Source organism: Orbicella franksi, chromosome 2, assembly GCF_964199315.1.
Source record: "Orbicella franksi chromosome 2, jaOrbFran1.1, whole genome shotgun sequence".
NCBI lineage: Eukaryota > Metazoa > Cnidaria > Anthozoa > Scleractinia > Merulinidae > Orbicella > Orbicella franksi.
In genome coordinates, this window is record NC_138146.1 from 36,982,624 (window position 1) to 37,008,614 (window position 25,991).

Here is a 25,991-nt window from a genome sequence, read left to right on the forward strand (position 1 = left end):
AATCCCCGTTCCCCTCTTTCGTTTCCCTTTTCGTTTCCCTTTTCGTTTCCCTTTTCGTTTCCCTTTTCGTTTCCCGTTTTCGTTTCTCGTTCATGTTCTTGTATTTGTTTCCCATTTCCCATTTCCCATTTCCCTGTTCTCTGTTCCCTGATTTTAAACAATGCATTCCCGTACAGTTTACTGTATTACTTCTTGAGGCGAATGTGAACGAAAATCTCGTTGATGGTACAGCATTTACTTTTCTACCCAACGACCGTCTAAAGAAAGGGAGAAAGACGGTTATCAAAAGAGAATATAAATATTAAAAATACATACATAATCTGGCGCATGCATGATCTGCAAAATGGACGTCGTCGATTTTTGTTTGTTTGTTTTTTCATTATCTGAAATGTTTCATTCCTTTCAACGAGCTTTTTATTTTAAATTGTGAATTTAAGTTTTAAGTTGTGAACTTTTAAAGATGCAAGAGAAAAGGTATATATATATATAAAAAATAAGTTGTTCTTTCTCTTAAATCGACAAACGCTTTCATATTATATTTGGTTACTAAGAGACTTTCCTTTCAATCGTGACGCAATTATTCTAACGTATTTTTTCTTAATATGATTTCAAGCTTTTTTGGATACCGAACGGTGGCTATGAACACATTGAGCGAACAAAAACTTAAAAGTTGGCAAAATTGGCCATAAAAAGCAAGGAAAAGGTAAAACTACGAAGAGATTTGTCAAATAATGCCAGAAATAACGAATTAAATTCGAATTCAAAGATTAGTTTGTCGCTTGGACAATTATTTCTACATGTTAATCATTAATTACATGTATTGGGTGAACTTAATGAAGTATGGAGATGTCAGTTTTCATGTAGTTTAAAGCAGACGTATGCAAATAACGGTACATTTTTTTTCGAGCTTGGATATTTTCACCCCTATGGTAACCCAGAATTACACCCATCACTACTTAATTCTGTTTCATCATCAGCCCAGGTCGTGAGGGACTGGTACGAGAGAGCGTAGCGCGATGCATTAATCAGTTGTGCCGTGCTTTCGCATTGAGCAGGCGAAGAGGTGTTTTCCCACAGATTTTTCTAAGGGTTTTTATGCTGTTTGTTGGGTCTTTAAACCGTCTGAATTTCGTTTTCCTTTTGGCTGAATTCCAGGGATCTCGAGAGGTAATATTGCTGCCTTTTTTGCACCGTATTGAAGCGGTTTTGTGCCACTTTGTGTTTTCCCGCGTTTTTCTGTTTTCTTTCAAAGGAAAATGGCCGCCACTGACAGCAACGATAGTACCACGGAAAAGCAAAGTGAGCAAGAGTCTAACACTCTCATCGCTGTGCTAAATAGTATGAAAGCTAGCATCGATTCGGGAAACAGCTTGCTTCAAGAGCTAGTAAGCCACAAACGGTCATTTCCTGACGATGAAACAAAAACATCCAAACGAAGGAAATCTTACACGGCTTCACAGAAAGCCAACGAAATGTCCTCAGACGAGGACGAAAACGATGCTTCAGAGAAAGCAAATACGCAGCATCAACATGATGCAAGTGAGGCAGATGCCTTAAGTTTGTTTGGAGGTGGTGATATCGATGAAATAGAGGATACCGTCCTCGAGGATATGGAGGATGGAGACTCCCACAACGCTAGTTTGTTGTCTGCAATCAGCTCTTTTCTGAGGTGTTCACAAGACACAGGTCCGCCAATTGCAAGTGGCCTTGCTGAGTTAGTAAATGGGAAATTCAATGCAGAGTATTCTGTGGAGAAGAGAAAGGAAATTCTCCAAAATATGAGAAGCCAAGTAATTGTGACAATGTGCTTGTTGCCAAAGTAAACGAGGAAATTTGGAGCAAACTTCCGGCAAACGCCAAACGCTCAGACATTAGAACTTCAGCATTACAAGACACACTTGTGAAAGTGTCAAGTGCTATTATTTGCACAACTGAGAAGCTTCTTGAGCACAGAGAAAAGAAAACCATCCCCAGCTACAAAGCATTGATTAACCCCTTGTTGGATTCTGTGGCTTTGCTAGGTCATGTTTGTACAGAACTATCTTACAAAAGAAGGGATGCCTTAAAATCCTTTTTGCATCAGGATTTCCGTCTAGCATGCCCGAGAAGTAGAAAACCAGGGAAACTCCTTTTTGAGAACGATTTAGCTAAAACACTTTAAGAATTGAGGACCACTTATAAGATCATGACCAACAACAGTTCTGATGCCAGACACTACAAACGGAGCACTGGCCATTCTAAACAAGACAATAACAAATATCAGCAGAAGCGTTTTTTAGTGAACAGAGGGAGGACTTTCAATCCTCCCAAATCAACAGCAACTCACGGCTCAGCCTCATTCAAGAAAAAGTTCACCAAGACTTCGAGGTTTTAAGAACTCCAGTAAGTAATTTTCCTAGTTATGTCAAGGCTCACCTAATACCTTATCTAAGACTAAAAGTTCAGTCCTTTAGAGCTGGCCAGGTATCTTTATTTTATGAGGAATGGACGCAATTGACCTCAGATCCTCATATCTTGCGTACAATTGTTGGTGAAACAATTGAATTTTCTTCCTATCCTATTCAGCTATCATATCCTCCCAACGCTGTCTGTAAAGACCATGTTGCCCTTGTTGAAGCAGAAATTTGCTCGCTGCAAGGAAAGAAAGTCATTGTCCCATGTCAGCATGAGTTAGGAGAGTTTATATCTCCTATATTCTCAGTTCCCAAGAAAGATGGTAGTGTGCGACTCATTCATAATTTAAAAAAGTTAAATAGTTTTGTTGAAAACTCACATTTTAAGATGGGGTCTATTCATACAGTTTTGAACCTTGTCACACCAAACTGCTGGATGGCCAGTTTGGACTTTAAAGATGCATATTATAGTGTGAAGATCCATCCTGATTTCCAAAAATTTTTCAAGTTCTCTTACAAAGGTACCCTTTACAAGTACACAGCCCTTCCAAATGGTCTATGCACCTGCCCAAGAAAGTTTACAAAGATGATGAAACCACCTTTAGCATTTTTGAGACAATGTGGTCATATCATATCTGGGTATATTGACGATCAATACCTACAAGGCAAAACCCAACAGAAGTGCATAGCCAATGTTATTGCTGCTATCACATTGTTTGAAAACCTCGGTCTTGTCATACACCCAGAGAAATCAGTTATAGTCCCACAACAGCGACTGTACTTGTTTTTCTCGGTTTTATCATAGATTCTGTCTTTATGACAGTTAGCCTCACCCAAGACAAGATAGCCAAGATAAAAAGACTCTTGTCTTGTTTTCTTGGGAACTCCTTTTGTGTCAAAATCCGTGATGTTGCCAAAGTTATTGGTCACCTAATTTCCAGTTTACCAGGTGTCAAGTATGGAGCCCTGTATTACAGAAATTTAGAAATGAACAAGGTTGCTGCTCTAAAATTAGCCAAAGGGAATTTTGAGGAGACAATGTGCATCTCACACAATGGTATTTCTGAACTAAACTGGTGGCTATGTAACCTTGACAACAGTTTTAACACCATCCGTTGCGCACCAGTAGATGTAGCTTTGTATTCAGATGCATCCCTTCGGGGGTGGGGTGCAGTTATGGATGATAAATCAACAGGTGGGATGTGGCTCCCCACAGAAGGTGAGAATCACATAAATTACCTTGAGCTGCTTGCAGCATTTTTTGCTCTCCAGTGTTTCCATTCGTCCCTTTCTGGCAAACATGTTAAAATAATGATTGATAATACCTCTGCTGTCTCTCAAATAAACAACGTACATGGTTACTTGTCATAGTGAGGAATGTAATTCCCTTGTAGTGCAGATCTGGGAATTCTGCATTTCACATAACATAACTTGGCTTACAGCAGCCCATATTCTCGGTTCCTCCAATGTGATTGCAGATGGTGAATCTGGGCATTTTCATTCCCAAGATACTGAATGGATGCTCAACTCTGAACTGTTGACTGGGGCCCTCAAGACCCTTAATCTTCAACCAGAGATTGATTTATTTGCTTCTCGTCTGAATAAGCAATTGCCTGTTTTTTGCTCATTTAGACCAGACCCTGAGGCATCATTCATAAATGCCTTCACTATTTCATGGGCTAATAAGAAACTCTACTGTTTTCCTCCTTCCAGCTGTATTTTACAGGTGCTACAGAAAATCATTCAGGATCAGGCAACTGGTGTGGTAGTGGTTCCCGACTGGCCAACTGAAGCATGCTACCCTCTGCTGACATCTCTCCTCTTCCTTCCTCCAGTCAAGCTTCACCCCTCAAAGAGTCTGCTGAGACTACCAGCAACACCAACAACTGTACACCCTCTTCACAAGAACATGTCTCTTCTTATTTGCTTACTGTCCAACAACAACTTGCAGGATTAGGATTTACTGAACGTTCTATTAAAATTATCACTGCCTCCTGGCGTGAGGGAAGAACAGCTCAGTACCAGTCTCACTTAAAGAAGTGGATAGAGTTCTGCAAAGAAAAGAAGTGTGATGTTCTCTCTCCACATTTACCTGTAGTTCTTGGCTTCCTATCCATGTTACATGAGAACGGACTGTCCTACAGCACCGTGAACACAGCAAAAAGCATGTTACCCTCTGTACTTCAGCTTAATATCAACTCATCGCTCCCAGTTGGACAACTTCCCATTGTGAAGCGTTTTATGAAAGGAATTTATGAACTTCGTCCTTCCTTACCTAGATACACGGCTACTTGGGATTTGAGTACTGTGTTGAATTATTTCCGCAAAGGTGCATCTTTATCAGTGCTTTCCTTGAAGGAGTTGACTTTAAAGCTAACTCTTTGTTAACCCTTTTGAGTAGACAAAGATGTCAGACAGTCAAATTCTTTTCAATCAAAACTATGGAGCTCTCAGACCTCAAATGTACCTTTGTAATTACTGAGAAAGTTAAGCAAAGTCGTGTGGTTACCCACCTCAAACCAGTTGAGTTTCTGGCATATCCAGAGGATGAGAATTTATTTGTTGTTAAACATTTACAGGAATACATTAAGAAAACCCGAGTCCTTCGAAATGATTGTTGTCAACTACTTCTAAGCCATGTCAAACCTCATGACCCAGCAAGCAAAGACACCATATCCAGGTGGTGCAAGAATGTCCTGTAATCTGCTAGTATTGATGTGTCTAAGTTTACAGCACACAGTACTCGTTCTGCGTCAACCTCCTTCTTGGCAGAGAGGAATGTCAATATCAAAGGTATCATGACGTCAGCAGGCTGGTCTAATGAGATGACATTTCGACGTTACTATCATAAACCAGCCGATAATGCATTCAATTTTGGTGACACGATTTTGCATTTGGCAGACAATGACAATTGACAATTGATCTTTTCTCTCATGTAGTTAAATATCACTAGTACGAGTTAAGCTCGCATTGCCATGTTGTGTTACACAAGTATAACATTTTACATGACTAATAAATCATGTTTGAGTTTGCATGGATGTTTTGTTTACAATTTATTCCAATGATGTCTCTATGATTGCTCTAAAATCTCGTACCAGTCCCTCACGACCTGGGCGGATGATGGATAGAATTTGAAATTAAACGAGACTTACCTGTAAGTTGAAGTTTGATTGTAATTCTGTGAATCATCAGCCGGGAGTGAAGGGAGTGGTACCCCCACCCTATTTCAGTTTATATCCCCACCCAGTGTGGTCTGGTAATCATTGAGGCGATCATTGGGCACTCTAAAGCCTGATTAATACATTGCGCTACGCTCTCTCGTACCACTCCGTTCACTCCCGGCTGATGATTCACAGAATTAAAATCAAACTTCAACTTACAGGTAAGTCTCGTTTAATTTCCAATTAAAGGCTGCATCTAAGGTTTAAATAACAGCTAAAAGAATCCTTGCGACACTCATAGCTGTGCAGCAAGTTTTGGGTTTCTCGTCATCTGTATTTTGTTGTGTCTTCTTCTTGCGATCTTCCGAGCTGCCTATTATCGTTACGTGCTTTACATAAATAGGTACGGACAACTGATGTATGTGGGTAAAACTATGAGAATTGTTCGTGCAAATAATCAACCCTTACGGGGATTTCTTATAAGGGATTTAACGGAATATTAGTTAACATCATCTGCATCAGAAGTTTGAAAACAGGATGTGGGTTCAGTTTCTGATATTTACGTATTTAAAATGGAATAGATGGCCATATTAACGTAGTGAAAAGGTTCAATTCAAAGAGAACATAAAACTCAACCCTACGAAGCTGCAATTCAAGCCACCGGAAGTTAAATTTATGGGCAATATCATCACGAAACACGGAATGAAAGCAGACCCCGACAAAATCGCTGCAATAACCATCATGCCCACACCGAGAAACAGAGCTAGCCTCCAACGGTTCCTTGGCATGGCCAACTACCTATTACCGCATTGCCCAAACCTGAGTACCACCATAAGACCCCTTACAGCCCTCATCCAAAAGGACATCCGATTCTCCTGGTCAGAGGCCCAAGCTGACGCATTCAGCAGCGCAAAGAAGTTAATTGCAACTGCCCCAACCCTCCAGTACTACGATCTGGGGAAACCTGTGGTACTCCAAGTTGACGCCAGCGAAGAAGGTCTAGGTGGTGCCCTCCTCCAACCAATCGCAGAGGGTAAACTCCAGCCCGTTGCGTTTACTTCCAACAGCCTCAACAGCACAGAACAACGCTACTCCCAAATAGAGAAAGAATGCCTCGCGATCTGCAACGCGTTTGCCAAATTCGACCACTGGCTTTTTGGGAAGTTAGATGTGACAGTGCACACAGACCACAAACCTCTCGAGACCATCTGCCGAAACCCCTAAACAAAGCACCTGCCCGTCTTCAGCGCATGCTCATGAGACTCCAACGATATCAGTTCACAATACAGTACAAGAAAGGCACCACCCTTCACATCGCAGACACACTTTCTCGTACCGCCCTACCCAACCCAACACATGCGAAAATAACGGGATTTGAAGTCTTCCGCCTTGAACTAGAAAACTCATACAATGACCACAACCCCAGACTAACCGACGTCAGAGAACAACTCCTCACGACAGAAACTCAAAAGGATCCCACTCTTACCAACCTCCAACACACCATCACACACGGCTGGCCCGAGAATAAACAACACCTGGCCACCAATCTCCGCCCATACTTGAGCTTCAGAGAGGAACTAACAGTAAACAATGGAGTAATTTACAAGGGTCCACAAGTACTGGTCCCAGAAACCATGCAGTCAGCAATGCTACGCAAAATACACGCGAATCACTTCGGTGCAGAATCAAACATCCGCATGGCTCGTGAAGTTCTCTTCTGGCCGTGCATGAGGCAGGCAATATCAGACATGTGTGACAACTGCCCCATATGTGCCCAATATGATAAAACCCTAGCCAAGGAACCCATGAAATCCTTGCCAATTCCAAGGCGGTCATGGCAATTGGTGAGCCAAGACATCTGTACCCATGAAAAGAAGGATTGCCTGATCACCGTCTCCCAGTTCTCGGATTGGACAGAGGTCGACGAACTTCAGGATACCCTCGCAGCCACAATCATTAGCAAGACCAAGGCTCACTTTGCCCGCTTTGGCATCCCACAGATATGCCATACTGACAATGGCCCACAATTCGCTTGCAAGGAGCATGACGATTTTGCCACCCAATACGGATTCCAACACAAAACCTCTTCATCATACCACCCCCAAGGAAATGGAAGAGCCGAAGCCGCCGTCAAAGTGTCCAAATCGATATGTTAAAGAAAGCGGATGACCTTCAAACCGCGCTGCTTGATTACCGGAACACCCCACCCCAGGGACACACTTCCTCACCTGCACAGCGCATGCTTTGCCGAAGGACAAGAACTACCCTACCAACACCAGACCACCTTCTAAAGCCATCGCCACTCAACCCGGAGATGGTCGCTCAAGAACTCAGCCTTAAGCGGACTGCAAGTAAACAATACTACGACAGGTCAGCATCCAAAACACACAGTCGTCTGCGTATTGGCTTCCGCGTCTATGCGAAACCACCAGCGACACAAAAGAGTCGGTCCTGGATATGTGGCACGATCATTTCGCGAGACACACCTCGATCCTACACCATTCAAACCCCGATTAACAGTATCCGTAGAAACCGTGTCCACATCAAGCCAGCAGCCCCACAATCTAATCTACCAACACTTGACAGCACTCCGCCATCGAGCTGCGAGCCAAACCCTCCAAGCAGGAACTTTCCCATAGCGTCTCCGACTGAAGAAAACAGTACCCACTCCGCACCACCTGTGCAGACTCTACTACAAGAGCCAGCTACGGAAACCGCCACACCCAGCGAGACAGAGGGCCCTGCGACTCACGCCAACACAGGCGACAACACAGAGAACCCTGCATCCGAGGCTAACCAAGTCAGACCCCTTAGACCCACACCAGAAAGTACCACTTCAGAGACTTCCCCAGAGAACACCAGAACGCGAACCCGGATAATTAAACCTCCTTCAAGGTTCAGAGACTATGAATTGACCTAGTCTCGTCTGTCTTAACTGACACTTCTTGCTTTACTCTTTAACTTGTACGTTTTGCAAGAGGGGAGATGTTGGGGACTAGGACCGAGGCTCTCTCGGTCCTATTCCCTCTCGGTCGGATTGCACCATTATCCGTAGCGAACGCACATGGCAGATATATAGTTAGTTGTTTATTACGTCTCTGTTCTTGTTTCACCCACTACGCACCGCTGAACTCTGTGTTACGCATCGAACCAAGGAGTTCACTGTTCACTCGGCTTGCCAAACGAAACAAACTAAACAAACAACACGTTGACATACGACGTTCATACGATATTCATACGAAGCTATACAAACGATATTCACACACGATATTCATTGAACAAGACGCCTAAAAGCGATTCCGTGGGATGCTTTGGCTAGGGAGCGTACCATTGAAATGAATTGTGAAGTTACAGTAACGTGCCACGATTAATTAGTTAGACCAGCCATAGAAATCACTGTAGAAAGTCTTCAAGAAACGGTCACTGTGTTTGTAGTGGAAAATAGGGTAGGCGGAAAATTACTGTGAGAGAAGAGCCTTGGTCTCCTTCCCTGGCTCCTATATCTTCTTTCCGGTGTTTAACTGAAATAATATTGTAACGTGGAAAATGGAATTTGTATTTTTTAATTTTTCTTATGAGGCCATATTAGAAAAGAAAAATACAAATTCCATTTTCTGCCAGAAAATCTTGAGATATGAATGGTAACGCAACGTTTTAATTATTTTGAAGACTAACATATTGTGAAGGGCTGTATTGCCGTCAATGAACGTAACGAATCTTCTAAAACATTAACAGGCTAAATCACTGATTGTCTGTTATATAATTAGAAGCTTTTCTCTTTTTGAGAGAAGAACTGAAGTACATTAACAAAAGTATTGATTGTCATTAGAGGCTCACTTGAGTGAGAGAAAACGTAACGTAACGTAACGCAACTGGCATTGATAATGTGTGCTTGTTTATTCCAGATAACGAAAGGATTAAAGCTTCCATGAGAGATCATGAGAAGCATGAGGAATTCTTCTTAACAAATATTTCCCTTTGTATTTATAAATGTTAACAGTGGAACACTGAAAATAGAATAAACATCGACCGGAATAAACCTTCTCGCAAACACTATTCACATGTGCGTTCTGGTAAACAGGTAAGCTCAATGTCAGCAAAAATACACAAAACCTTAAACATACACTTAGCATGACTGTAGACTCATGGATTGAACTGTGAAAGTTTCGATAAAGTAAAACTCTCGAGGCTTAAATATCTTCAACTGCAAACTAACAAATATTTCAGCGAATTTTTGAAACGGTTGGTGTCGATGTTTTCCGTGAATATACCAGTTGCGTTACGTGGCGTTACGTTTTTCTCTTGCACAAGTTAGCCTCTACGGACAATCAATACTTTTGTTAATGTGCTTCAGTTCTTCTCTCACAAAAAAGGGCTCCTAATTATATAAAAGACAATCATTGCTTTAGTCTGTCAATGTTTTAGTAGATTCGTTACGTTTATTGATGGCAATACAGCCCTTCACAATATTTTAGTCTTCAAATAATTAAATCGTCGCGTTACCATTCATGTCTCAAGATTTGCTGGCAGTTCTCAACGTAAGTGATATGGCCTCATTAGAAGAAAAAAAAACAAATTTCATTTTCCACATTGCAATATTATTTCAGTTAGATCACCCGGAAAGAAGAAATAGGAGCCGGGGAAGGATGCTCTTCTCTCACAGTAATTTCCCGCCTACCCTATTTTCCACTGCAAACACAGTGACCGTTTCTTCAAGACTTTCTACAGTGATTTCTATGGCTGATCTAACTGATTAATCGTGACACTTAACTGTAACTTCGCAATTCATTCCAATGCTACGCTCCCTAGCAAAAGCATCCCACGGAATCGCCTTTAGGCGTCTTGCTGGTTTAGTTTTGGACTACGATAATGACAAAGTTTTTGCATGAACTAACTTAGTCGTGTAATAAGTTACGGTTAGACAATGAAACCAAAAAACTCAGAAATCTATCCTCTGTTTTGTCTTGTGTTCCGAAACAAAACGTAATCATCGATGGAAACAGCCTCTAAATTGTGACATTCACTACCGTGCACGTGTCGAAGCACGTGTCAAGAATAGTGTAGCGTGCGTCAGTCTACATCACCGAATTTTGAGACATCCGGTTGCTGGCCCGGACTGCTGGCTAGAATAGTGTTAACTCAATGTTGCGTGTTGCGCAATAAAAATCCTAACATACCATTAAAAGCTAAAATAAAAGCAGTGTTGAGGAAGAAGTGAAGTCTCTCATTTTAGCATCTCCTGTAATAGGGTGTTTTCCAGTTATTATTCTTAGTTTGAACACTAAATGATCATCAGGGACATGGGTCAGTCACTGAGGTCGCAAATCTCCTTCCCGTGCCTTTCGCTGTTGGTTTTCCTGTTGTTCGATCTCTTTGATGAGATATTGTAACTTAATTCCGCGCAGCATGTGGGTAAAACTTCTTGTGACCGGATACTGTAAAGGTTCATTTAATACGCACTCCATAAAAACTTTCAGGCATTTTGGATCGAAATCTGTCAAGACAACAGCTCAGGTCTTGAAGAGGTACGCAATTTTATCTTTCCAAATTTCTTAACTTTGTATGTCTTCGTTGCCGTCTTTCGTAGTACTTGTTAATCTTCATTTGTGCGCCAATTTTTTTCTCAGATTTTGGACCTCGTTTTCTTCGCCTGCTTCTGCTGTAGAGATTATAAATTGTCTATTGCGTGCTCCAATCCTGTCAACAATGGACTTTAAAATTTTGACGAAATGCATAATGGTGGCTTCAATATTTTTCTCGCTGTCGAGTTGTGCGCCTTTAAAGCTTCAAGAACAAAGTGAGGACCCCGACATTTATCGGAATGCGGTAAGATGATTTTTGCTTCTTTTAAAGAACACGGTATGCCATTTATATGACACAATTGGAAAACCTTTGAGAAAGAAAGAATGGACTCTGAACTCGTTTCATGTTCGTTTGGTGACGACTTTCAAGTGCTATATATTTTTTTCGGCAATCGATCCAGTGGAGTGACACGTTTTGCACCCAAACAGATAAGACGTTCACGTTCTTGTAGAATTATTTATTATTTGTCTCGTCGGGAGCAAAGGGGGTGCAACTATTTAAAAACGTAAAGAAAAATAGACTGCGTTGAATCAGTGGGGTAGTCTGGGTAGTCCCCGCAGGGCAGACATCTTACCACATTGTCTACCAAATTCTGTAGTTTCTTCTTATGCCGAGTGCCAATCTTAGTTGGATTTAGTTCACGTAGTACTTTCTGATAAATTACGTACAGATGGACTGAGACGTGACTGTTTAATTGCATTTCTACGCTACATGCTTACATTTCCCTTTCGCCATGTAAGTCAGGTTTCCGGCTTTTCAATCTTGCCCCACTCGGAGAAAAGAGGAAACAGGTCAGAGGTAATATAAAGAGACTGTCATAAGACGAGCGAGCGCTATCCCTTCACTGCTTTTATACAGCTCCCCTCCCCCTCCTCCGACACACCTTCGACCGTACCATCCAACCTAATTGTGTGAAAAGATACCTCGAAACGTTATTTTAATTCCAGGCTGCACTATTCGGACTATTCGCGACTAATTCGATTGTGTTAATAGTTTTTCATTACCAATTTTTGTTACGTTAGGAACAATGACTAGTCTAACTGACTTGAAGCTTTATGAGGAAAGTTGTTCTTCTAAATGGTTATCAGCGCTTTTAGCGCAGGAAATATGAATAAATGGTTGCTATGCCAAATTCAGGAACTTTACAGTCTCCAGGCTCTTTGGGATCTCTGAGCATTATAAACGGGGATTGCGTAACTGCATTCAAGGCGATTCCGGCGAGTTTTAGTTTCACTTTCCCATGTGGTGCAAGGCCTCACAAAAACGTACATACGTCGTCAGTGCTGAACCAATTTTGTGTAATTTTTTTTTTTATTAGCGTAAAGAATATTAAATTGTATGCTGATTCGGTGACAATCGATAATTTCCGTCTTCAGAAATATCGACAATAACCACCCGGACTATTCAAAGATGGCTTTGTTGTTGCGTAAAATAGGGAGTTTAAGAAAACCACGACAGCAACGGCAACAGGAACGTTACTAAACAAAAATGGCTGTGCACGTACGTTACAATTCTTGGTACATTTCTTTGCCGTCCTCTGCAAAACAACAACGTGAAATGACCAAATTCTGCGTTGTCTAGAGAACGTGAACTACGACGGCTAATTTTCAAATTTACATTTCAAATTTATCGCTGTGTTTTACATTTACTTTTGTGATAGTTTTATCAGTGATAAACATAGTAAATGTCTTTAGAGTACCGCGAGATTCGTAGGTAAAATATAAATTCATTTTTTAATCGACGTTGCCCTCGGCGTCGCCGTCGTGGGTTCTTAAACTCCCTAATGCCCGGAACAACACGAGAAGTTCATCTTAAGCACGCTACTAGGTTATATTTTCCTTTTGGCCTACGTCGAGATCTATTCTTACGTTAGTTTCCTAATGCAAATAATTGAAATCACTAGAACACTGGCTCTGTTGTTTATTTTGCTTCATCTTAGTGCCGACGTTACAATGAGACTGGAGGTTTTTAGGCTGCTACTCTGGGCTGAACGTCTTCCGGTGTCGTAAACTAGCAAAGAAAGACGTAAAGCCCAAAATGTTTCTGCCAGTTTTATTTTATTTTATTTATTTATTTTTTTTTTTTGCCATTTGTATGTTTTACCTTTGCACGCAGTTCTTTTGACCTGACATGAAAAATGTTTAGGAAAAAAAATGATAAAAATTTACACGTGATTTGTATTTTGACTCGCCTTACGGGATCGCCAAAATACTGCAAGACTTATAAAAGTAATTTTGGAGGCAGTCTACAGGCATTAAAGCCTAATATGATGGCACATAACGTCTTCCAGAAATGTTTTTAGCATCGAACATATAGCTAATGCTGTTTTTGTTGCTTTTAGCTAGTTTTGCCTTTTAGAGAAAATTATACTCTTCAAAATCTCGGCCTCGGGTATAAAATTTCGCAAATTTCAGCCTCAATATTCTTATAAAATATATTCTCATATAAAAAGAATGTAAAGGACAGGTAATCTGACGTTTTGTCGGCAGAGGGCCCTTTGCATTCCTCTAATCTAAGAATACACGTGTGTATTCACAAGAATATTCTCAGCCTAAAATCGGTAGAAAAGTTGAGAATATCTTGTCTAAGCCGGAAAAACAGTATAATATGCTTGTATACATATATAAAAAGTATAATATGCTTATATAAAGAAAAAAGAGTGCAGTGACTGCACTCTTGTGTTTTCTATCCAAGGTGAACTCGTCTGTCACCTCAACGATTAGTTATCGAAGCTTGTAACAACTAAAACAAAACTGAGGTAAAGAACAACAATAATAATGTAACGGTTTAGATAGTCTTGTGAAGACTGCATCGAAAGTACGTTATATAATTACTAGGACTCTTAGCGTGAGGTCTTAGTGCGGCACTTTTAACCTGTGATCGTATTCTTCCTCTCTAAATCTCATTCCTTTAAAAAAGATCGCCTGATCGCTGGTTATGGCACCTTACTGTCCAGAAATGCCAAAATTACCCGAGAATGGGGGACATTGTGTCACCAGTGATTTAAGACGTGAAAGTTAATTTTCTCAGTGTGTGAAGCTTGATTGGTTGTTTATTGTATTGTCAATCGTAAGATAACAGTCTTCTTTTGTTTTGTTGCGGCCAGGCCAAGGGCAACACGGCAGGAGGAAATACGTGAAATACATGTAATACTTTGACTATCTCAAATCCATGGCACTGTTTTGTTTATCTATACCTTTTTAACCTTGAAACGCTCGATTCTCCTCTATTCTGGCAAAATTGCCATACCACATCAGTTCGTGCATACGAAGAAGCAATTTGAGCACACGAAGGGGCTTCTTTTTCCAGAGTTTACTGATTCACTCCCCAGGTCGCTGTTGCGGAGTCTGTTATGAAAACCGTCAGTACCAAGAGTGATCTTCGGATAGGGGGAGATTAGGGTGTTTGATAGTTGACATAGCAGCCGGTGTAAATATTGTTCCCATGTAAATATCAAGCAACTTGATCAAATACTTGACACTCGACACTTTAAACAGTTTGATCAGCAGAATTGTTCAGTCAGTGCCCTCCCCAACCAGTCTAAATACATTCAATGTTCAATCTATCTTTCCACATCGCAGAGCGAACTGATCCGAGACAGAGGTTATCCTGTAGAGGAACATTACGTCACCACACAGGATGGCTACATTCTAAACTTGCAGCGGATTCCACACGGCAGAAACACTATTAAAAGCGGCGGATCTCCCAAACCAGTTGTTTTTCTTCAGCATGGTTTGACCATGGATAGCACCAATTGGGTATTAAACGGGCCTTCAGATAGTCTTGGTTACATCTTGGCAGACAGGGGCTTTGATGTTTGGCTTGGAAACATCCGGGGTAACAAATACTCACAGAGGCATGTAAAACTGGACCCGAGTGAGGATGCATTCTGGGATTGGAGGTAATGTGAACTCGAGTCAGCGTAAATCACGTTTTATCCTATCGTGGAATGTACGGTGTGCAAGCTTGAATTAGAGGTCACCTATGGAAAGACACTGTCTGCTCGGTGGCAGTGACAATGTGCTCTCTGATTGGTTGCACGTCCCGGTTATAACGTCATCACAAAACAGTTCTGTCTTTGATTTCAGACATTATTTTTTTTAAAAAAAGTGTCATTTGGTGAACTTGGACCAGAGAATTCGTGAGCACTTAGCTAAAAGCCTTTCGTAAACTTTCAAATTTTAGGAAACATGTGTTTATACCTTTTAAGCCGGCCGTTACTTTTTAAACAAACTGTTTTGCTGTTGTACCTGACTGAGTGAAACACTCTCAGCTGCCTTCTTGAAAAAGGCACATTTCTTGCCCTGGTAAAGGAGATAAGGCGTTTCGAGCTTTCACTCTTTCTCAAAGCATAGCATTTGATTAAATGTGGTAAAACCGACATCAACGTAATCACCATGCCCAATCACAAAGGACACAGGTAATCTCGAGAACCAATCAAAACTCGAAACAAATACATGTAGCTGACGTAAAGCGCAAGAAAACGTGTGTGAACCGCTTACGATTGGTTTTGGGTTTACTTCTGATTGACTAGCTGAATGAGAAAGTGGCGCGAATTTTTTTTGTTTTTGTTTGTTTTTGTTTGTTTTTTCGCACCAATCACTAAGACAAAAGCAAATGCGAAATACTATCGACACTTAGGAGAAAGCCGCTCGAGGGGAAAACACCTCATCGTGTAACATAACACTTAGCCTGTAAAATGCCTTTTTTTTTCTATAGCTGGCAAGAAATGGCTGAATATGATCTGCCGGCCATGTTGAACCATGCACTGAACGTGAGCGGAGAGAAGCAGCTGTTTTATGTGGGTCACTCCCAGGGAACTCTGATCGGCTTCACAGGATTCTCTAGCAATCCCCAGTTGGCGAGCAAAGTAAGGATGTTTTTCGCCTTGGCTCCAGTCTACACCGTTGGATACTGCTCGGATTTCATCATCTCCGCTGCGTACGCCTTGTATCCAATAATAGTGAGTTGTATTTTATAATATACGCTGGTCTACAGACTTATACCGTAAATCTTTGGTGCTCTTTATTTTTTTGCTGTCAATTTTGACATTGCGCGGAAGTAGTCTGAGTTCGAGTGCTGAAGTGAATAACTTTGTGTTCTTGGTCTTCTTAATTAGGCATTACTCTTAACTCTCACAAAAGCTTTCTCCAGCCAAACAGCTGTGTGGTATTGGGGTAAAATGAACTAATACTGGGAGAAGAAGAAAGTAGCCGCGGTTGAGTAGCATCCTCTCCAGAGTAGGGGTGGAGCGGGGGGAGGGGGAATGAGAAGTACAACTAGTCGCTTCTTGCTATGGAACCAGGAGTTATGTGCCGGTTGTGGTGAGCCATTTTGATTTAGGTTCAGTTAACCTTAAGTGTTAAATCGTGAGTAACGTGCCAAACTTCAGCCTTCAGGGCTAGAAATACGCTCTTGGATTACTATACAGTACATGAGGCAGACGTCTTTGCCCTGAAGAAGGGCTGACACTCGAAAAGTCAGCTACACGAATTCACTATAGCTGTCAACTTAGCTTTTTCAACATCGTGTTGATTACTGTCTAAGTTTCTCACCTTTGTTCATCTATATACTTTAATCTTGCAAAATGACTGTCCTTCCTCCGCAGCGAGTTTTCCCGACCCTCAAGGGTGGAAAAATGATGACTAATGAGCTCATACAAATGCTGACGGAGAAGGAAGTGTGTGGCGGCGACCTTTCGGAGAAGGTCTGTTACGACTTCGCAGAAGAGCTGTTCGGATTTGACAGCGCCAACATAAACATGGTATGAACCCATTGACAACACTATCCTTAGGATGAAGCATCTTCAGAGACCCAGGGGTAGGAAAGTGGGGCGGGCGAAGTAAACCTGGCAAAATTTCAACGGAAAAAAAGTATACAAACAAGGCGGTAACTTTCGTCGCTTCGATTTATGCTGGGTTTACTTTGTCACGCCATAACTTACTGCTCATGGCTTTCCGAGGATGAGGATGGAAGCACAACAGTATAACTGCATTGAAAGCTGATTAATAACACGGCAAGAAAAGACCGAGGTGGAACTCCAGTCCTAAAGCAACATTTTTCGTACATTATGTTTTCTTCTTCAGGCTGAAACTTATGGTTATGAAAATTTATCGTTTTGAGAAAGGTGTGTATTGAAAGAGGCAGCAAAATTGTTTTTACTTTTTTGCTAACCGTTTCAGTTCATCTCTTTACGGAAACAAATTTCAGTCCTGTGCACTGGATCCCTGATATGTCCTCTTGTTTTTATACGATAAAGATATCAGTAACCACCGTGTGAAAGAGGAGTTGAAGAGTTCGACCTTTTGCTTAGCATTGTTTAGACGAATCCATACAGTTTACAAAAAGAGGAAATTAGTCTTTCTATAGCATACTTCGATCGAAATATTGGAGTTTAATATTTAATATACTAACATCGTTATTTCTGATTTCTGTTCAGTCGAGAGTTCCTGTCATCTTGTCTCACTGGGGATCCGGCACGTCATTTAAGAACTTTGTTCACTTTGGCCAGGTGCGTTTACTTGAAGATGATCACTAGTCGGTGCTTTAATTTTTATTCCCTCACTTTTTCGTACCCCTCTGTACTGCGCCCACAACGCTGCTATGAGCCAATCTCGGTGAAATAAACAATTTTGTGCCATTGTTTTTGAGTACCAAGATGTGATATTAGCTGGGTATGAGTAGACTTGTCCGTTGTTGAGAAAATTGAGCCTGCGCTCCTCTCCCAAGCGAGACCAGTCTCAAGAAAGCGGGGCCGACAGAAAGCTTAAAAAATAGGACTAGCGTCCCATCCAGGGTAGACTAAAAACGCTCTTAGTCGCGGACTGGGATTATTCAACAGAATACTGAGTTTTGCTAACTTATATTCACACTCTTCTCATTAACTTAGAGGACTTAATAGTCTTAACAGTTGTTGTCAAAGTGTTAACGATTACTGATTGCCGTTTACGTTCTGTTACAGATGGTGCTGTCAAAGAAATGTACTAAGTTCGACTATGGATTCTTTGGCAATTTTAGACGTTACTATCAGGTACTCGAGATCCTTTTCTTTTCCCTCGTTACGTTTTATTAACATAGATCCAGTCGTTTTAATGTTCAAGTTGTATTACAGACTCCTAGTTCTGATTGAAATTTGGCCGTTAAGAAGGGAGAGCGCATATTGATACTTCGATACTCGAAACGGGGGCTTAATAGAAAGACGGGCTATCTAGCTCTCATAAAAAATAAAGAAACGTGATGGGCAATGTTCCCACGGCAATATTTGTTTACTTTATATTATTTTATCTCTTTGCCTTCAATGCAGCTCGGACCTCCGGAGTACAAAGTGGAAAACATGCAGACTCCGACAGCACTTTTCTCAGGTTCAAATGACAAACTGGCCAGCCCGAAAGATGTAGAACTCCTAAAAAACCGATTGACAAACATGAAGTACTTCAAGGAAATCGAAGGTTGGAACCACGCTGATTTCTTATTCGGCAACGATGCGCCTCAACTCCTGTACTCAAAACTCCTGAATATGATGGAAACGGATCTGACCCTGGGAACAAACATGGTCGAATTTCAATTATTTGACGAGAAATGAGCTGAGTTAATTGAATTAACTTGAAAGTAAAGCTTTTTAATGTTATTGTATTTTATTTCCTCTTTTATTGTTTACGAGGGTGAGAAGTTAATTATGGGGCCCGCAAACTGCAAGGGTTCACGATTATCTACAATCTTTTGTTTTGCGCGCTCACGCTACGGTTGAACTATGTAATCGTGCAAGTATTAAGGAATGACTTCATCGCTATTTTGTTCTATGTGTTATACATAGTTACGAAAATATAACTAATAAAAAGTGGGCAAACGACGTTATGCAAGTGTCATTCATTGTTAAGTACTGTTGTGATAATCATTGTGAGTTAACTATACCAGAAACGCTGGTGGACAACCTCCTTCCCGCTGAGCAACGGAAAAGGTCCTGGGAAGGAGGTTGGCTGGTAGGGGACTGATACGAGGCCGCACCCTCCCTAATGTTGCCAAGTAACGACCTACGCTAGCGGTAAACCACGTGACATGCGCAGTGAATAAAATTACACTTTTTGCAGATTAAGTTCAAGCAATAAATTGTCTAGGTAAACACGTGCATAACTCTAAAATACGAACCGTCTGACTCGTAATACTAAATACTTAATAAGTGTAATTATCATGTCCTACGGCATACCCATCTGTAACAGACCTGGCGAAACCCGACATGGTGGGTCATTGGAATTTTGACCTCCCTGGCCCCTGCTGGTTTTTTTTTTTTTTTTTTTTTTTTTTTCTCCTGGTCAATTTTTTTTCTCCCTTGTGTAGAATTTAGTTACCCTACCCTCCCTGGCCCCTACAAGAAAAAGTCTTGAGTTTGGAATTCCATTATGTTTTTTCAGTTATATGGAAAAGAATGGAAATATTTCAAAAGTTATCTGTGTGGGGGGGGGGGGAGGATATGCAACGAGACCCCTTCCCTGTATGAATCGCGTTTAACGTCGTAACGCACCATGTTAACTAATAGCAACTTGTCACACAGCACTGAGTTGTTGTTTTTTTTGTCCTGCGCATTTTTTTCGGGACATCACCATATGCGTTTTATTGCGTCACATTTCGTTACAATTTCTTTCACAACTTTCATTCAACTATTTTCTGCACTAGTAAATCAGTATATAAAAGCAAACATTGTTACAAGAACGTATAACAGTTCATTCAAATTAAGATCTAATCATTTTTTTCAGTCCTTTTCGTTTTGTGGTGATATTCCATGAGAGCTTTAACGTCTGTTAAAATCAAAGTCTGCAATGCAAAAATATGGTGGACATTATCAACTATTTATAACTATTATGATATTTTATTTCAGTATAGTTTTAATATAGCATCCATCATGTTTCGAACCTGCACTTATGCAGATCTGTTTGGCGTCAATTTGTTTCAGCAGTTTCGGAAAAAAATCTTAGGCAAAAACCAATATCCATTTCACCTAAGCCCGCCCGCCATTCATTATCTAACAAAGGAAAAATATCTTAATTGACACCTTCTAAAAGGCTTTGCCGATATTAAGATAAATCAAACTGACCTTTAACTATTTATAAATCTTAGTCGTCATATTTACAACCAGAAAAGGGCGTTTTGAGGTCATCTATTGATTGTGAAAAAAAAGTATTGCTAATACTCAGATAATGTGCTGGCGACTTATGTAAGTATGTTATGCAACCATTTTTGACTTCTTTTACACTTATTTAGCACTTTTTTACTTTTTTATGGTCATTTGTGGTAAAATCCTTTTTGTCGTTCAACTTGGATCTAACTTTGCCGGACCAGGAATTACAATTCACTGATAGGCTGGTCTTCGTAATACATTATTTATTTAAAAGGATAACGGGATCAAAATATTATTAAGCAACTTCTCTAATTAATCAGTTTTATGAAGTAAATTTTATGCTTATTGTAATTTTTATGCGATTTTAAAGTCTTCAACCATAGAGAATTTTCAAGTCATCGTTTTTCTTCTTCTTCGTGCAGTATCGGTGACAGCCTGCACGTCTTTAAAGTATTTCAATTTACTGGATTTGTCGTGTACTCCAAACATAATTGACAAATTAAGAGAATAATGAAATCTTGGTTTAAGTTTTATTTCAAGTGTCCACATATTCAATCAAAACTGAGCAAGGAATTTACGGAACTATTTAACCAAAAGCTCGTGTTTCAGTCATCATGGTTCTTTAAGCATGTTTAGTTTAGCCAGTGGTTGAACTACGATCATATCACACGTCTTGCGTAAGTTAGTTAAACATATCAGGAAGTTAACTTGATTGGTTCCGAAAGCTCACAACATTGTACCCGAAGCAAAGGCGAAATGTTTTTAAGTTTTGGCTCTGTTCGAAATCGGGAATTGAAAAACGAATTTAGTCGTGCAACTGCGTGTAAACTACAAATCTCGTTTTAGAAAAAAGTATTTGTTCTTAATTTTTTTCTCACCCTTTTCCGTTGCGTCATCAAAGGATTCTCGCATTTGCTTTTTCCTGAGATAATCTGCTTTAACTCGCTCTATCTTGGGATTTTCTTCTTTAAATTCTCTTCCCCATCGAAGTCCTTGCGAGGAGGCTGGTTGCAGGCAGACTGAGACGAAAACGCACGAAACAAGAAGAATGACTACGAGACTTTTAGCTTCCATTATTCGGTCTGGAACAGAGAAAAGAAAAACATGATAAAATGGAATAACGTCAATATCAGTGAAGAGATATAAGTTCTATGGATCTTGAAATAATTAATGGCTTAACCTTAAAAATGTTCGTGGAAAATTGTTTTTAGGCATAGCTGTCAAATGACTGGTTCGTCCAAACAAGCGGACACCGAAATATTTCAGTTTCAAAGTTACTGATTTACCTTCGTCATAAGTAACATCGTGATCTTTCGTTGTAACCTGAGAACGCGGGCACAATTCAGTTTTCAAAAAGTCAATCAAAGTTTTAAGAAAATGTCTTCCTGAAGCGCGAAAGTTTAAACGCTCAAGAACGAAAATGAATTCGACTTGAAGTTAATTCAGTTGGCCGTTTTCCAAAATATCAAATCACAACGAAACAAGAGCTATACAGGAAATGTAGCACATTTCAAAGATTCGTATCCACTAGAGTCGCTAGCAAAATGTCAAATCCATCAATCCTTACCGGGAAACAGGTTTGTTAGCGATGTTCTTCCGTTAAATGTCGTAGAAGGGAATGCAACTGGCAATCCTATTCACTAGCTTATATTGCCAATGCTCTGGGTAATGTGGCTCGTTTACACAGATTAAACAGATTAAATACTTGAAATTAGCACTAAATGATGGCTGCCTAATTTATCTTACTAACTTCCGCATTAAGAACAATAGGAAAAAGAAAATTTGACACGACTTAAGGGGCGAAATCCACCGGCTGTCACACAGAAAAGGTCAGGTGTGCTCCTATCGGATTCAGAAAAATGCTTTTAGTCTTGTGTCGGCAATACGCCAATTTAGAGAACCAAAAATGAATTTAGCTCACTCAGCTTATGCGGTTAGATTTAACGAACTCACCACGCAGGCGTCAAAACTGTCATGAGACAGATTTCTCAAATAACGTCAATTTTCTTACCGAGGAAGTATCAGCTTAGTGCGTGTACGTCAAGTGAAGATTTGTTCATACAAAGATAATTGCTAAATTGAATCTTTGCAAACAACTTTTTGTTTCCTTTGTTGAAGAATAATTTGATTCACGGTTTCGAGGGAAATAAACTGTTGATGTCCTTTTATAGAACCGATTCTGTCACCGACTTTATCTTCTTTTGAATTTCAATTCGTACCAAACAAGATTCAAGTTTTTTCATGCATTTTTTCGACTCAACCTTGTCTACAGCTTTCAACTGGAAAGGAAGATATCGCATTAAATGGTGAATTAAGTTCTTATTTTTATTCAACAATGGAACCTTCGGGCACTGAAAAGAGGAAGAGTGTAATTTAAATCTTCTTTATTATTTACTGCTCTTAATGGGCTAAATGATTTTATTCACAGTAGAGAGGTACATGAACAAGCCCTAATTTTCTTCGCGTCCAATTAATCGAAGAGCAGAATCCTTTTACAACCTTTCTTGTCAACAGTATAACTTCTTTCTTTTCGAGAGCTATTAATTAATTGCTTCTAAAATCTTTGAACTTTTGCCGACCTCCCAAGATGTCTTTAAATGGTTTAAATAAATGTATGCAAACACTGTTGGATCGGGAACAAAAAAAGCTTTCAGCACCAAGTTAGCGAAAGCTAATGAAAATAAAAACTTGAATGACTATCTTCCAAAGACCAATTTGTATCTTCGGAAACAAAGGTGGAAAGTACTGTTAACTCAATGATAGGTCTACTTTAAATTTTACTTTTGAGTGATTCGTAGTCTCCTCAAGAAATTTAAATTCTTACTTTGAGAGGTCTATGCATGGAAAGGTAAGATTGTAATCTTTGCGGATATTGACAGCCCGTCTGAGAAATAAATGTATTACATATATTGTGTGTGCATATCATTATCAGCATGCAATAATACCAGTACTGATCACATTCCCAAAAATTGATGATAACAAACCAACGTATATATCAGTGAAACACATAAAATATTTACTATCAAGAAATGATAGACAAATCATAGATTTTAGCACTGAAAGTTTTTGGCCGAACAATATAAAGGAGAAAGATAATTTTCAATTCCTATCGAGATACTCAAACTCAGAACTGAATTGAGTTCAATGTATACGACGAACGCGATCTACAAAATTTTTCACGTAAAGAAAAGAAAATATTTAACCGAATTGAAAAATAGATTTTATGTACAGGGAGCATTTTTGGTAAACAGGACATAAAAAGTACTTATGTATGTAAACGGAAGCAGGGAATGTGCGGGCTTTAGTGGGCTTGTTTGCGTGCGTCTCAACAGGAATTGTATTTTCCGCTTTCAGTTTTTAAGTCTCGTAAAGTTTTAAGTGCCAGTTCGAATTCATCTTTTGGATTTTACCTTTTTTTAACAGTGATGGAACTGAAAATGTATTAGCTAAAGGAAACAAAAAAATAATATATATATACTTTTATTTTATAATCTTATCGCTCATGTCACATTTGGTGCGAGCGTTGCTAGAGCTGAATCTGTAGATGTTGTAGCTGATGTACTATAAGGAAGAATGCAAGACGTACCTTTTGCTTATGTTTTTTTCTTTTCCTCAATTCGTTTTTCCTCAAAGCCTGGTTTTGCAGCACCTTGTCGACTGTTATCACGTTTGCGTGCTTTGCACTGACGTATTCTTTGAGAGTTTTAACGTGATTATTCAGCTGTTCTATGACCCCCCATCCCACCCCCCCCCCACCCCCCACACAGACATAATATCACTGAAATCTATACGACTACAGAATTATCATATTCTTTTTGGTTGGCAATTTTGTATTTTCCTTTTAATGTGTTTAGGCGTACAACCATTTCCAAGAACCAGGTTTTAATAAAAGCTTATAAAAATAAAGTTATGAATTTTCTTTTCATCATCCCGGCTTATAAGAAAGTCATTACACACAAAATCCAACTGCATTCACTACACGGGAGTGTTTCCCACCCTGTGGGGTAGAGGGACTTACTTTCTTAAAGACGCTTTAATTTTCAAAGGTAAAGAATTTTCCATAACTATTCAACTTGAAGAATTGAATAAACCAAGACAGTAGCAACTCTAAATTACTGGTAATATCTCTATTTTCAGTTTACGTCTGTGAAGGCTAGTTTTAATCTGATCAAGAAAAACGAAATGAAACATTTTCATTGAGTTTGTCCGTTCCCCCTAACTACAAACTGAAGTGATAATGAAAGGGAAAATCTACTTACTTTGTGGTTAAATTGTCTTTTGTAAATAATTAAAAAACACATTTTCAGCAGACTGTTATGTGCTAACCCTTGAAATAAGTGCATGACAAGGGCGTTTCTCGTTATATCCTGCGGCTTGAAAACATTTTAATCTTCCATTTGTAATTAATTTTTCATGTAGGAAGTGTTCGACGAAATAAAGCATAACATCTCTATAACACCTCATGCCTACGGATTCAAAGCTGTAAGATGGTCATTAACCTTAAATAACCTTAGTACCATCCATGTTGTGAAAACATCTTCACTTAAGTTTCGCATTTTAAAAGCATATTCCAATTTTTTGTTAGCAATGGCTGGAACTTTTCAGTTGTTTCCCTATTTCACTGAGTCTACGTTAACGATCAATGAAACTACTATCGTTTTTGTTCGAGGCCAAAGAACTGTTTGATATTGTAATGCCTCAAGAGTTTTTCATCGTGGGTATTTCTGTTTTGTAATGCAGGAAATCTGGCACCTTTCCTTTCAACACTGCATATCGTGCTTTAGGCGTCAGGCCGACTGCCTCTTCATCTTTGGTTAATAATTCATTAGAACTGACTTCCGTGACCTAACACCAAGAAATGAAGATTGTAGAAATAAAGGAAGAATGATCATACAGCGATAAAGATCGGGACAATATGCGTCACCGTGTGCAGATTTAGTTCATGCGGTTGCTTTTGGTGCATCAGCTTTAGCCCAAGAATGCTGGTACGACACCTAAATTAATAAAAACGATAACAATGGTAGCGGTTGGTATATATAATCCTTCACAAAATAACGAAGCAACTTCAAAAAGTCGAATGAAACTCGTCTTTGAAAAAGGTAACGGTACACTTCCGCGAGATTCCTAGTTCATTTGCCCGCATGCTTGTTTGTATGTGTCATCACGTTAGATCTCTTGAAAAACCTGACAAAATTATTGCTGGTTTTCAATGTTGTGCCATCAAAAATAAATATCGTAACCATTCAATGAAGGAATCTAGGATATAATAGATGATTAGTATAAAAACAATCTCGCCAAGGTTAAGATCTGTGCGGTTTTCCATCATTCCGCGCGTTATTCACTCATATTTTTATATATATAAATAACTCCAAGGTAGTCATTATTGAATACGGTCATCTGCGAGATATAGTTTCCCTCTCCATTATAAGAGGTTATGTTTTTCATAATTAGTCCAATCTGACAACCCGATAAGTGTGGATAGAAAATACAAATTAATTTGTTTGAACTGTCGATTTGCCTTGGAGCTATTTAAGCCAAGGAAGGGAGTTATTATTTTTCCAGTTGTAGATGAACAATTCATGTAGTGTTCAAATCTAGATGCTAATGTGTGTTACTCAGGGATGTTCAGTAGAAATTCAACGGGTAACCTCGATGGTATACCACTAACATCAAGATGTTAATTAATGAATCATCCAGATTCATTTTCAGATTAATCAAGAAATATCAAACAAGCCTGCATGT

At 39.7% G+C, this 25,991-nt stretch overlaps 3 protein-coding genes across 5 annotated transcripts; 2 read left to right on the forward strand and 1 right to left on the reverse strand.

Annotated features, from left to right (window-relative positions):
* Window positions 1-3,209: 3,209 nt before the first annotated feature.
* On the forward strand, window positions 3,210-4,350 carry LOC145473870 (uncharacterized). Its single transcript, XM_081455084.1, has 2 exons — window positions 3,210-3,612; window positions 3,788-4,350. Exons 1-2 carry the CDS (start codon window positions 3,210-3,212, stop codon window positions 4,348-4,350), a joined length of 966 nt encoding a protein of 321 aa, XP_081311210.1.
* A 6,595-nt stretch (window positions 4,351-10,945) lies between these two features.
* LOC145479679 (lipase member K-like) lies at window positions 10,946-19,588 on the forward strand. Its single transcript, XM_081458104.1, has 8 exons — window positions 10,946-11,079; window positions 11,182-11,380; window positions 14,719-15,038; window positions 15,857-16,100; window positions 16,746-16,901; window positions 17,577-17,648; window positions 18,099-18,167; window positions 18,441-19,588. The coding sequence occupies exons 1-8, from the start codon at window positions 10,961-10,963 to the stop codon at window positions 18,717-18,719; spliced, it is 1,458 nt and encodes a 485-aa protein (XP_081314230.1). The 5' UTR covers window positions 10,946-10,960; the 3' UTR covers window positions 18,720-19,588.
* Window positions 19,589-19,593: 5 nt separating this feature from the next.
* On the reverse strand, window positions 19,594-23,999 carry LOC145479727 (uncharacterized). Of its 3 annotated transcripts, none has more exons than XM_081458161.1 (3): window positions 23,836-23,999; window positions 21,128-21,331; window positions 19,594-19,945 (listed from the first exon to the last, which is right to left on the reverse strand). In XM_081458161.1, the coding sequence occupies exons 2-3, from the start codon at window positions 21,321-21,323 to the stop codon at window positions 19,923-19,925; spliced, it is 219 nt and encodes a 72-aa protein (XP_081314287.1). In that variant the 5' UTR covers window positions 21,324-21,331; window positions 23,836-23,999; the 3' UTR covers window positions 19,594-19,922. The 3 variants fall into 3 exon arrangements, with proteins under 3 accessions (XP_081314287.1, XP_081314286.1, XP_081314288.1); XM_081458160.1 differs by lacking the exon at window positions 23,836-23,999 and adding an exon at window positions 21,817-22,075; XM_081458162.1 differs by lacking the exon at window positions 23,836-23,999 and adding an exon at window positions 21,536-21,784.
* Window positions 24,000-25,991: the final 1,992 nt, after the last annotated feature.

What these genes read in the sequence shown, in the direction of transcription:
- LOC145473870 (XM_081455084.1), top strand. Translation starts at nt 3,210, where the DNA reads ATGACAGTTAGCCTCACCCAAGACAAGATAGCCAAGATAAAAAGACTC. An exon ending in GATGTGGCTCCCCACAGAAG is followed by an intron (nt 3,613 to 3,787) that starts GTGAGAATCACA and finishes ATTCCCTTGTAG; the next exon opens with TGCAGATCTGGGAATTCTGC.
- LOC145479679 (XM_081458104.1), top strand. Translation starts at nt 10,961, where the DNA reads ATGTGGGTAAAACTTCTTGTGACCGGATACTGTAAAGGTTCATTTAAT. An exon ending in ACAGCTCAGGTCTTGAAGAG is followed by an intron (nt 11,080 to 11,181) that starts GTACGCAATTTT and finishes TTTTTTTCTCAG; the next exon opens with ATTTTGGACCTCGTTTTCTT. An exon ending in GATGCATTCTGGGATTGGAG is followed by an intron (nt 15,039 to 15,856) that starts GTAATGTGAACT and finishes TTTTTTCTATAG; the next exon opens with CTGGCAAGAAATGGCTGAAT.
- LOC145479727 (XM_081458161.1), bottom strand. Translation starts at nt 21,323, where the DNA reads ATGGAAGCTAAAAGTCTCGTAGTCATTCTTCTTGTTTCGTGCGTTTTC. An exon ending in TGATGACGCAACGGAAAAGG is followed by an intron (nt 19,946 to 21,127) that starts GTGAGAAAAAAA and finishes TTTGCATTGCAG; the next exon opens with ACTTTGATTTTAACAGACGT.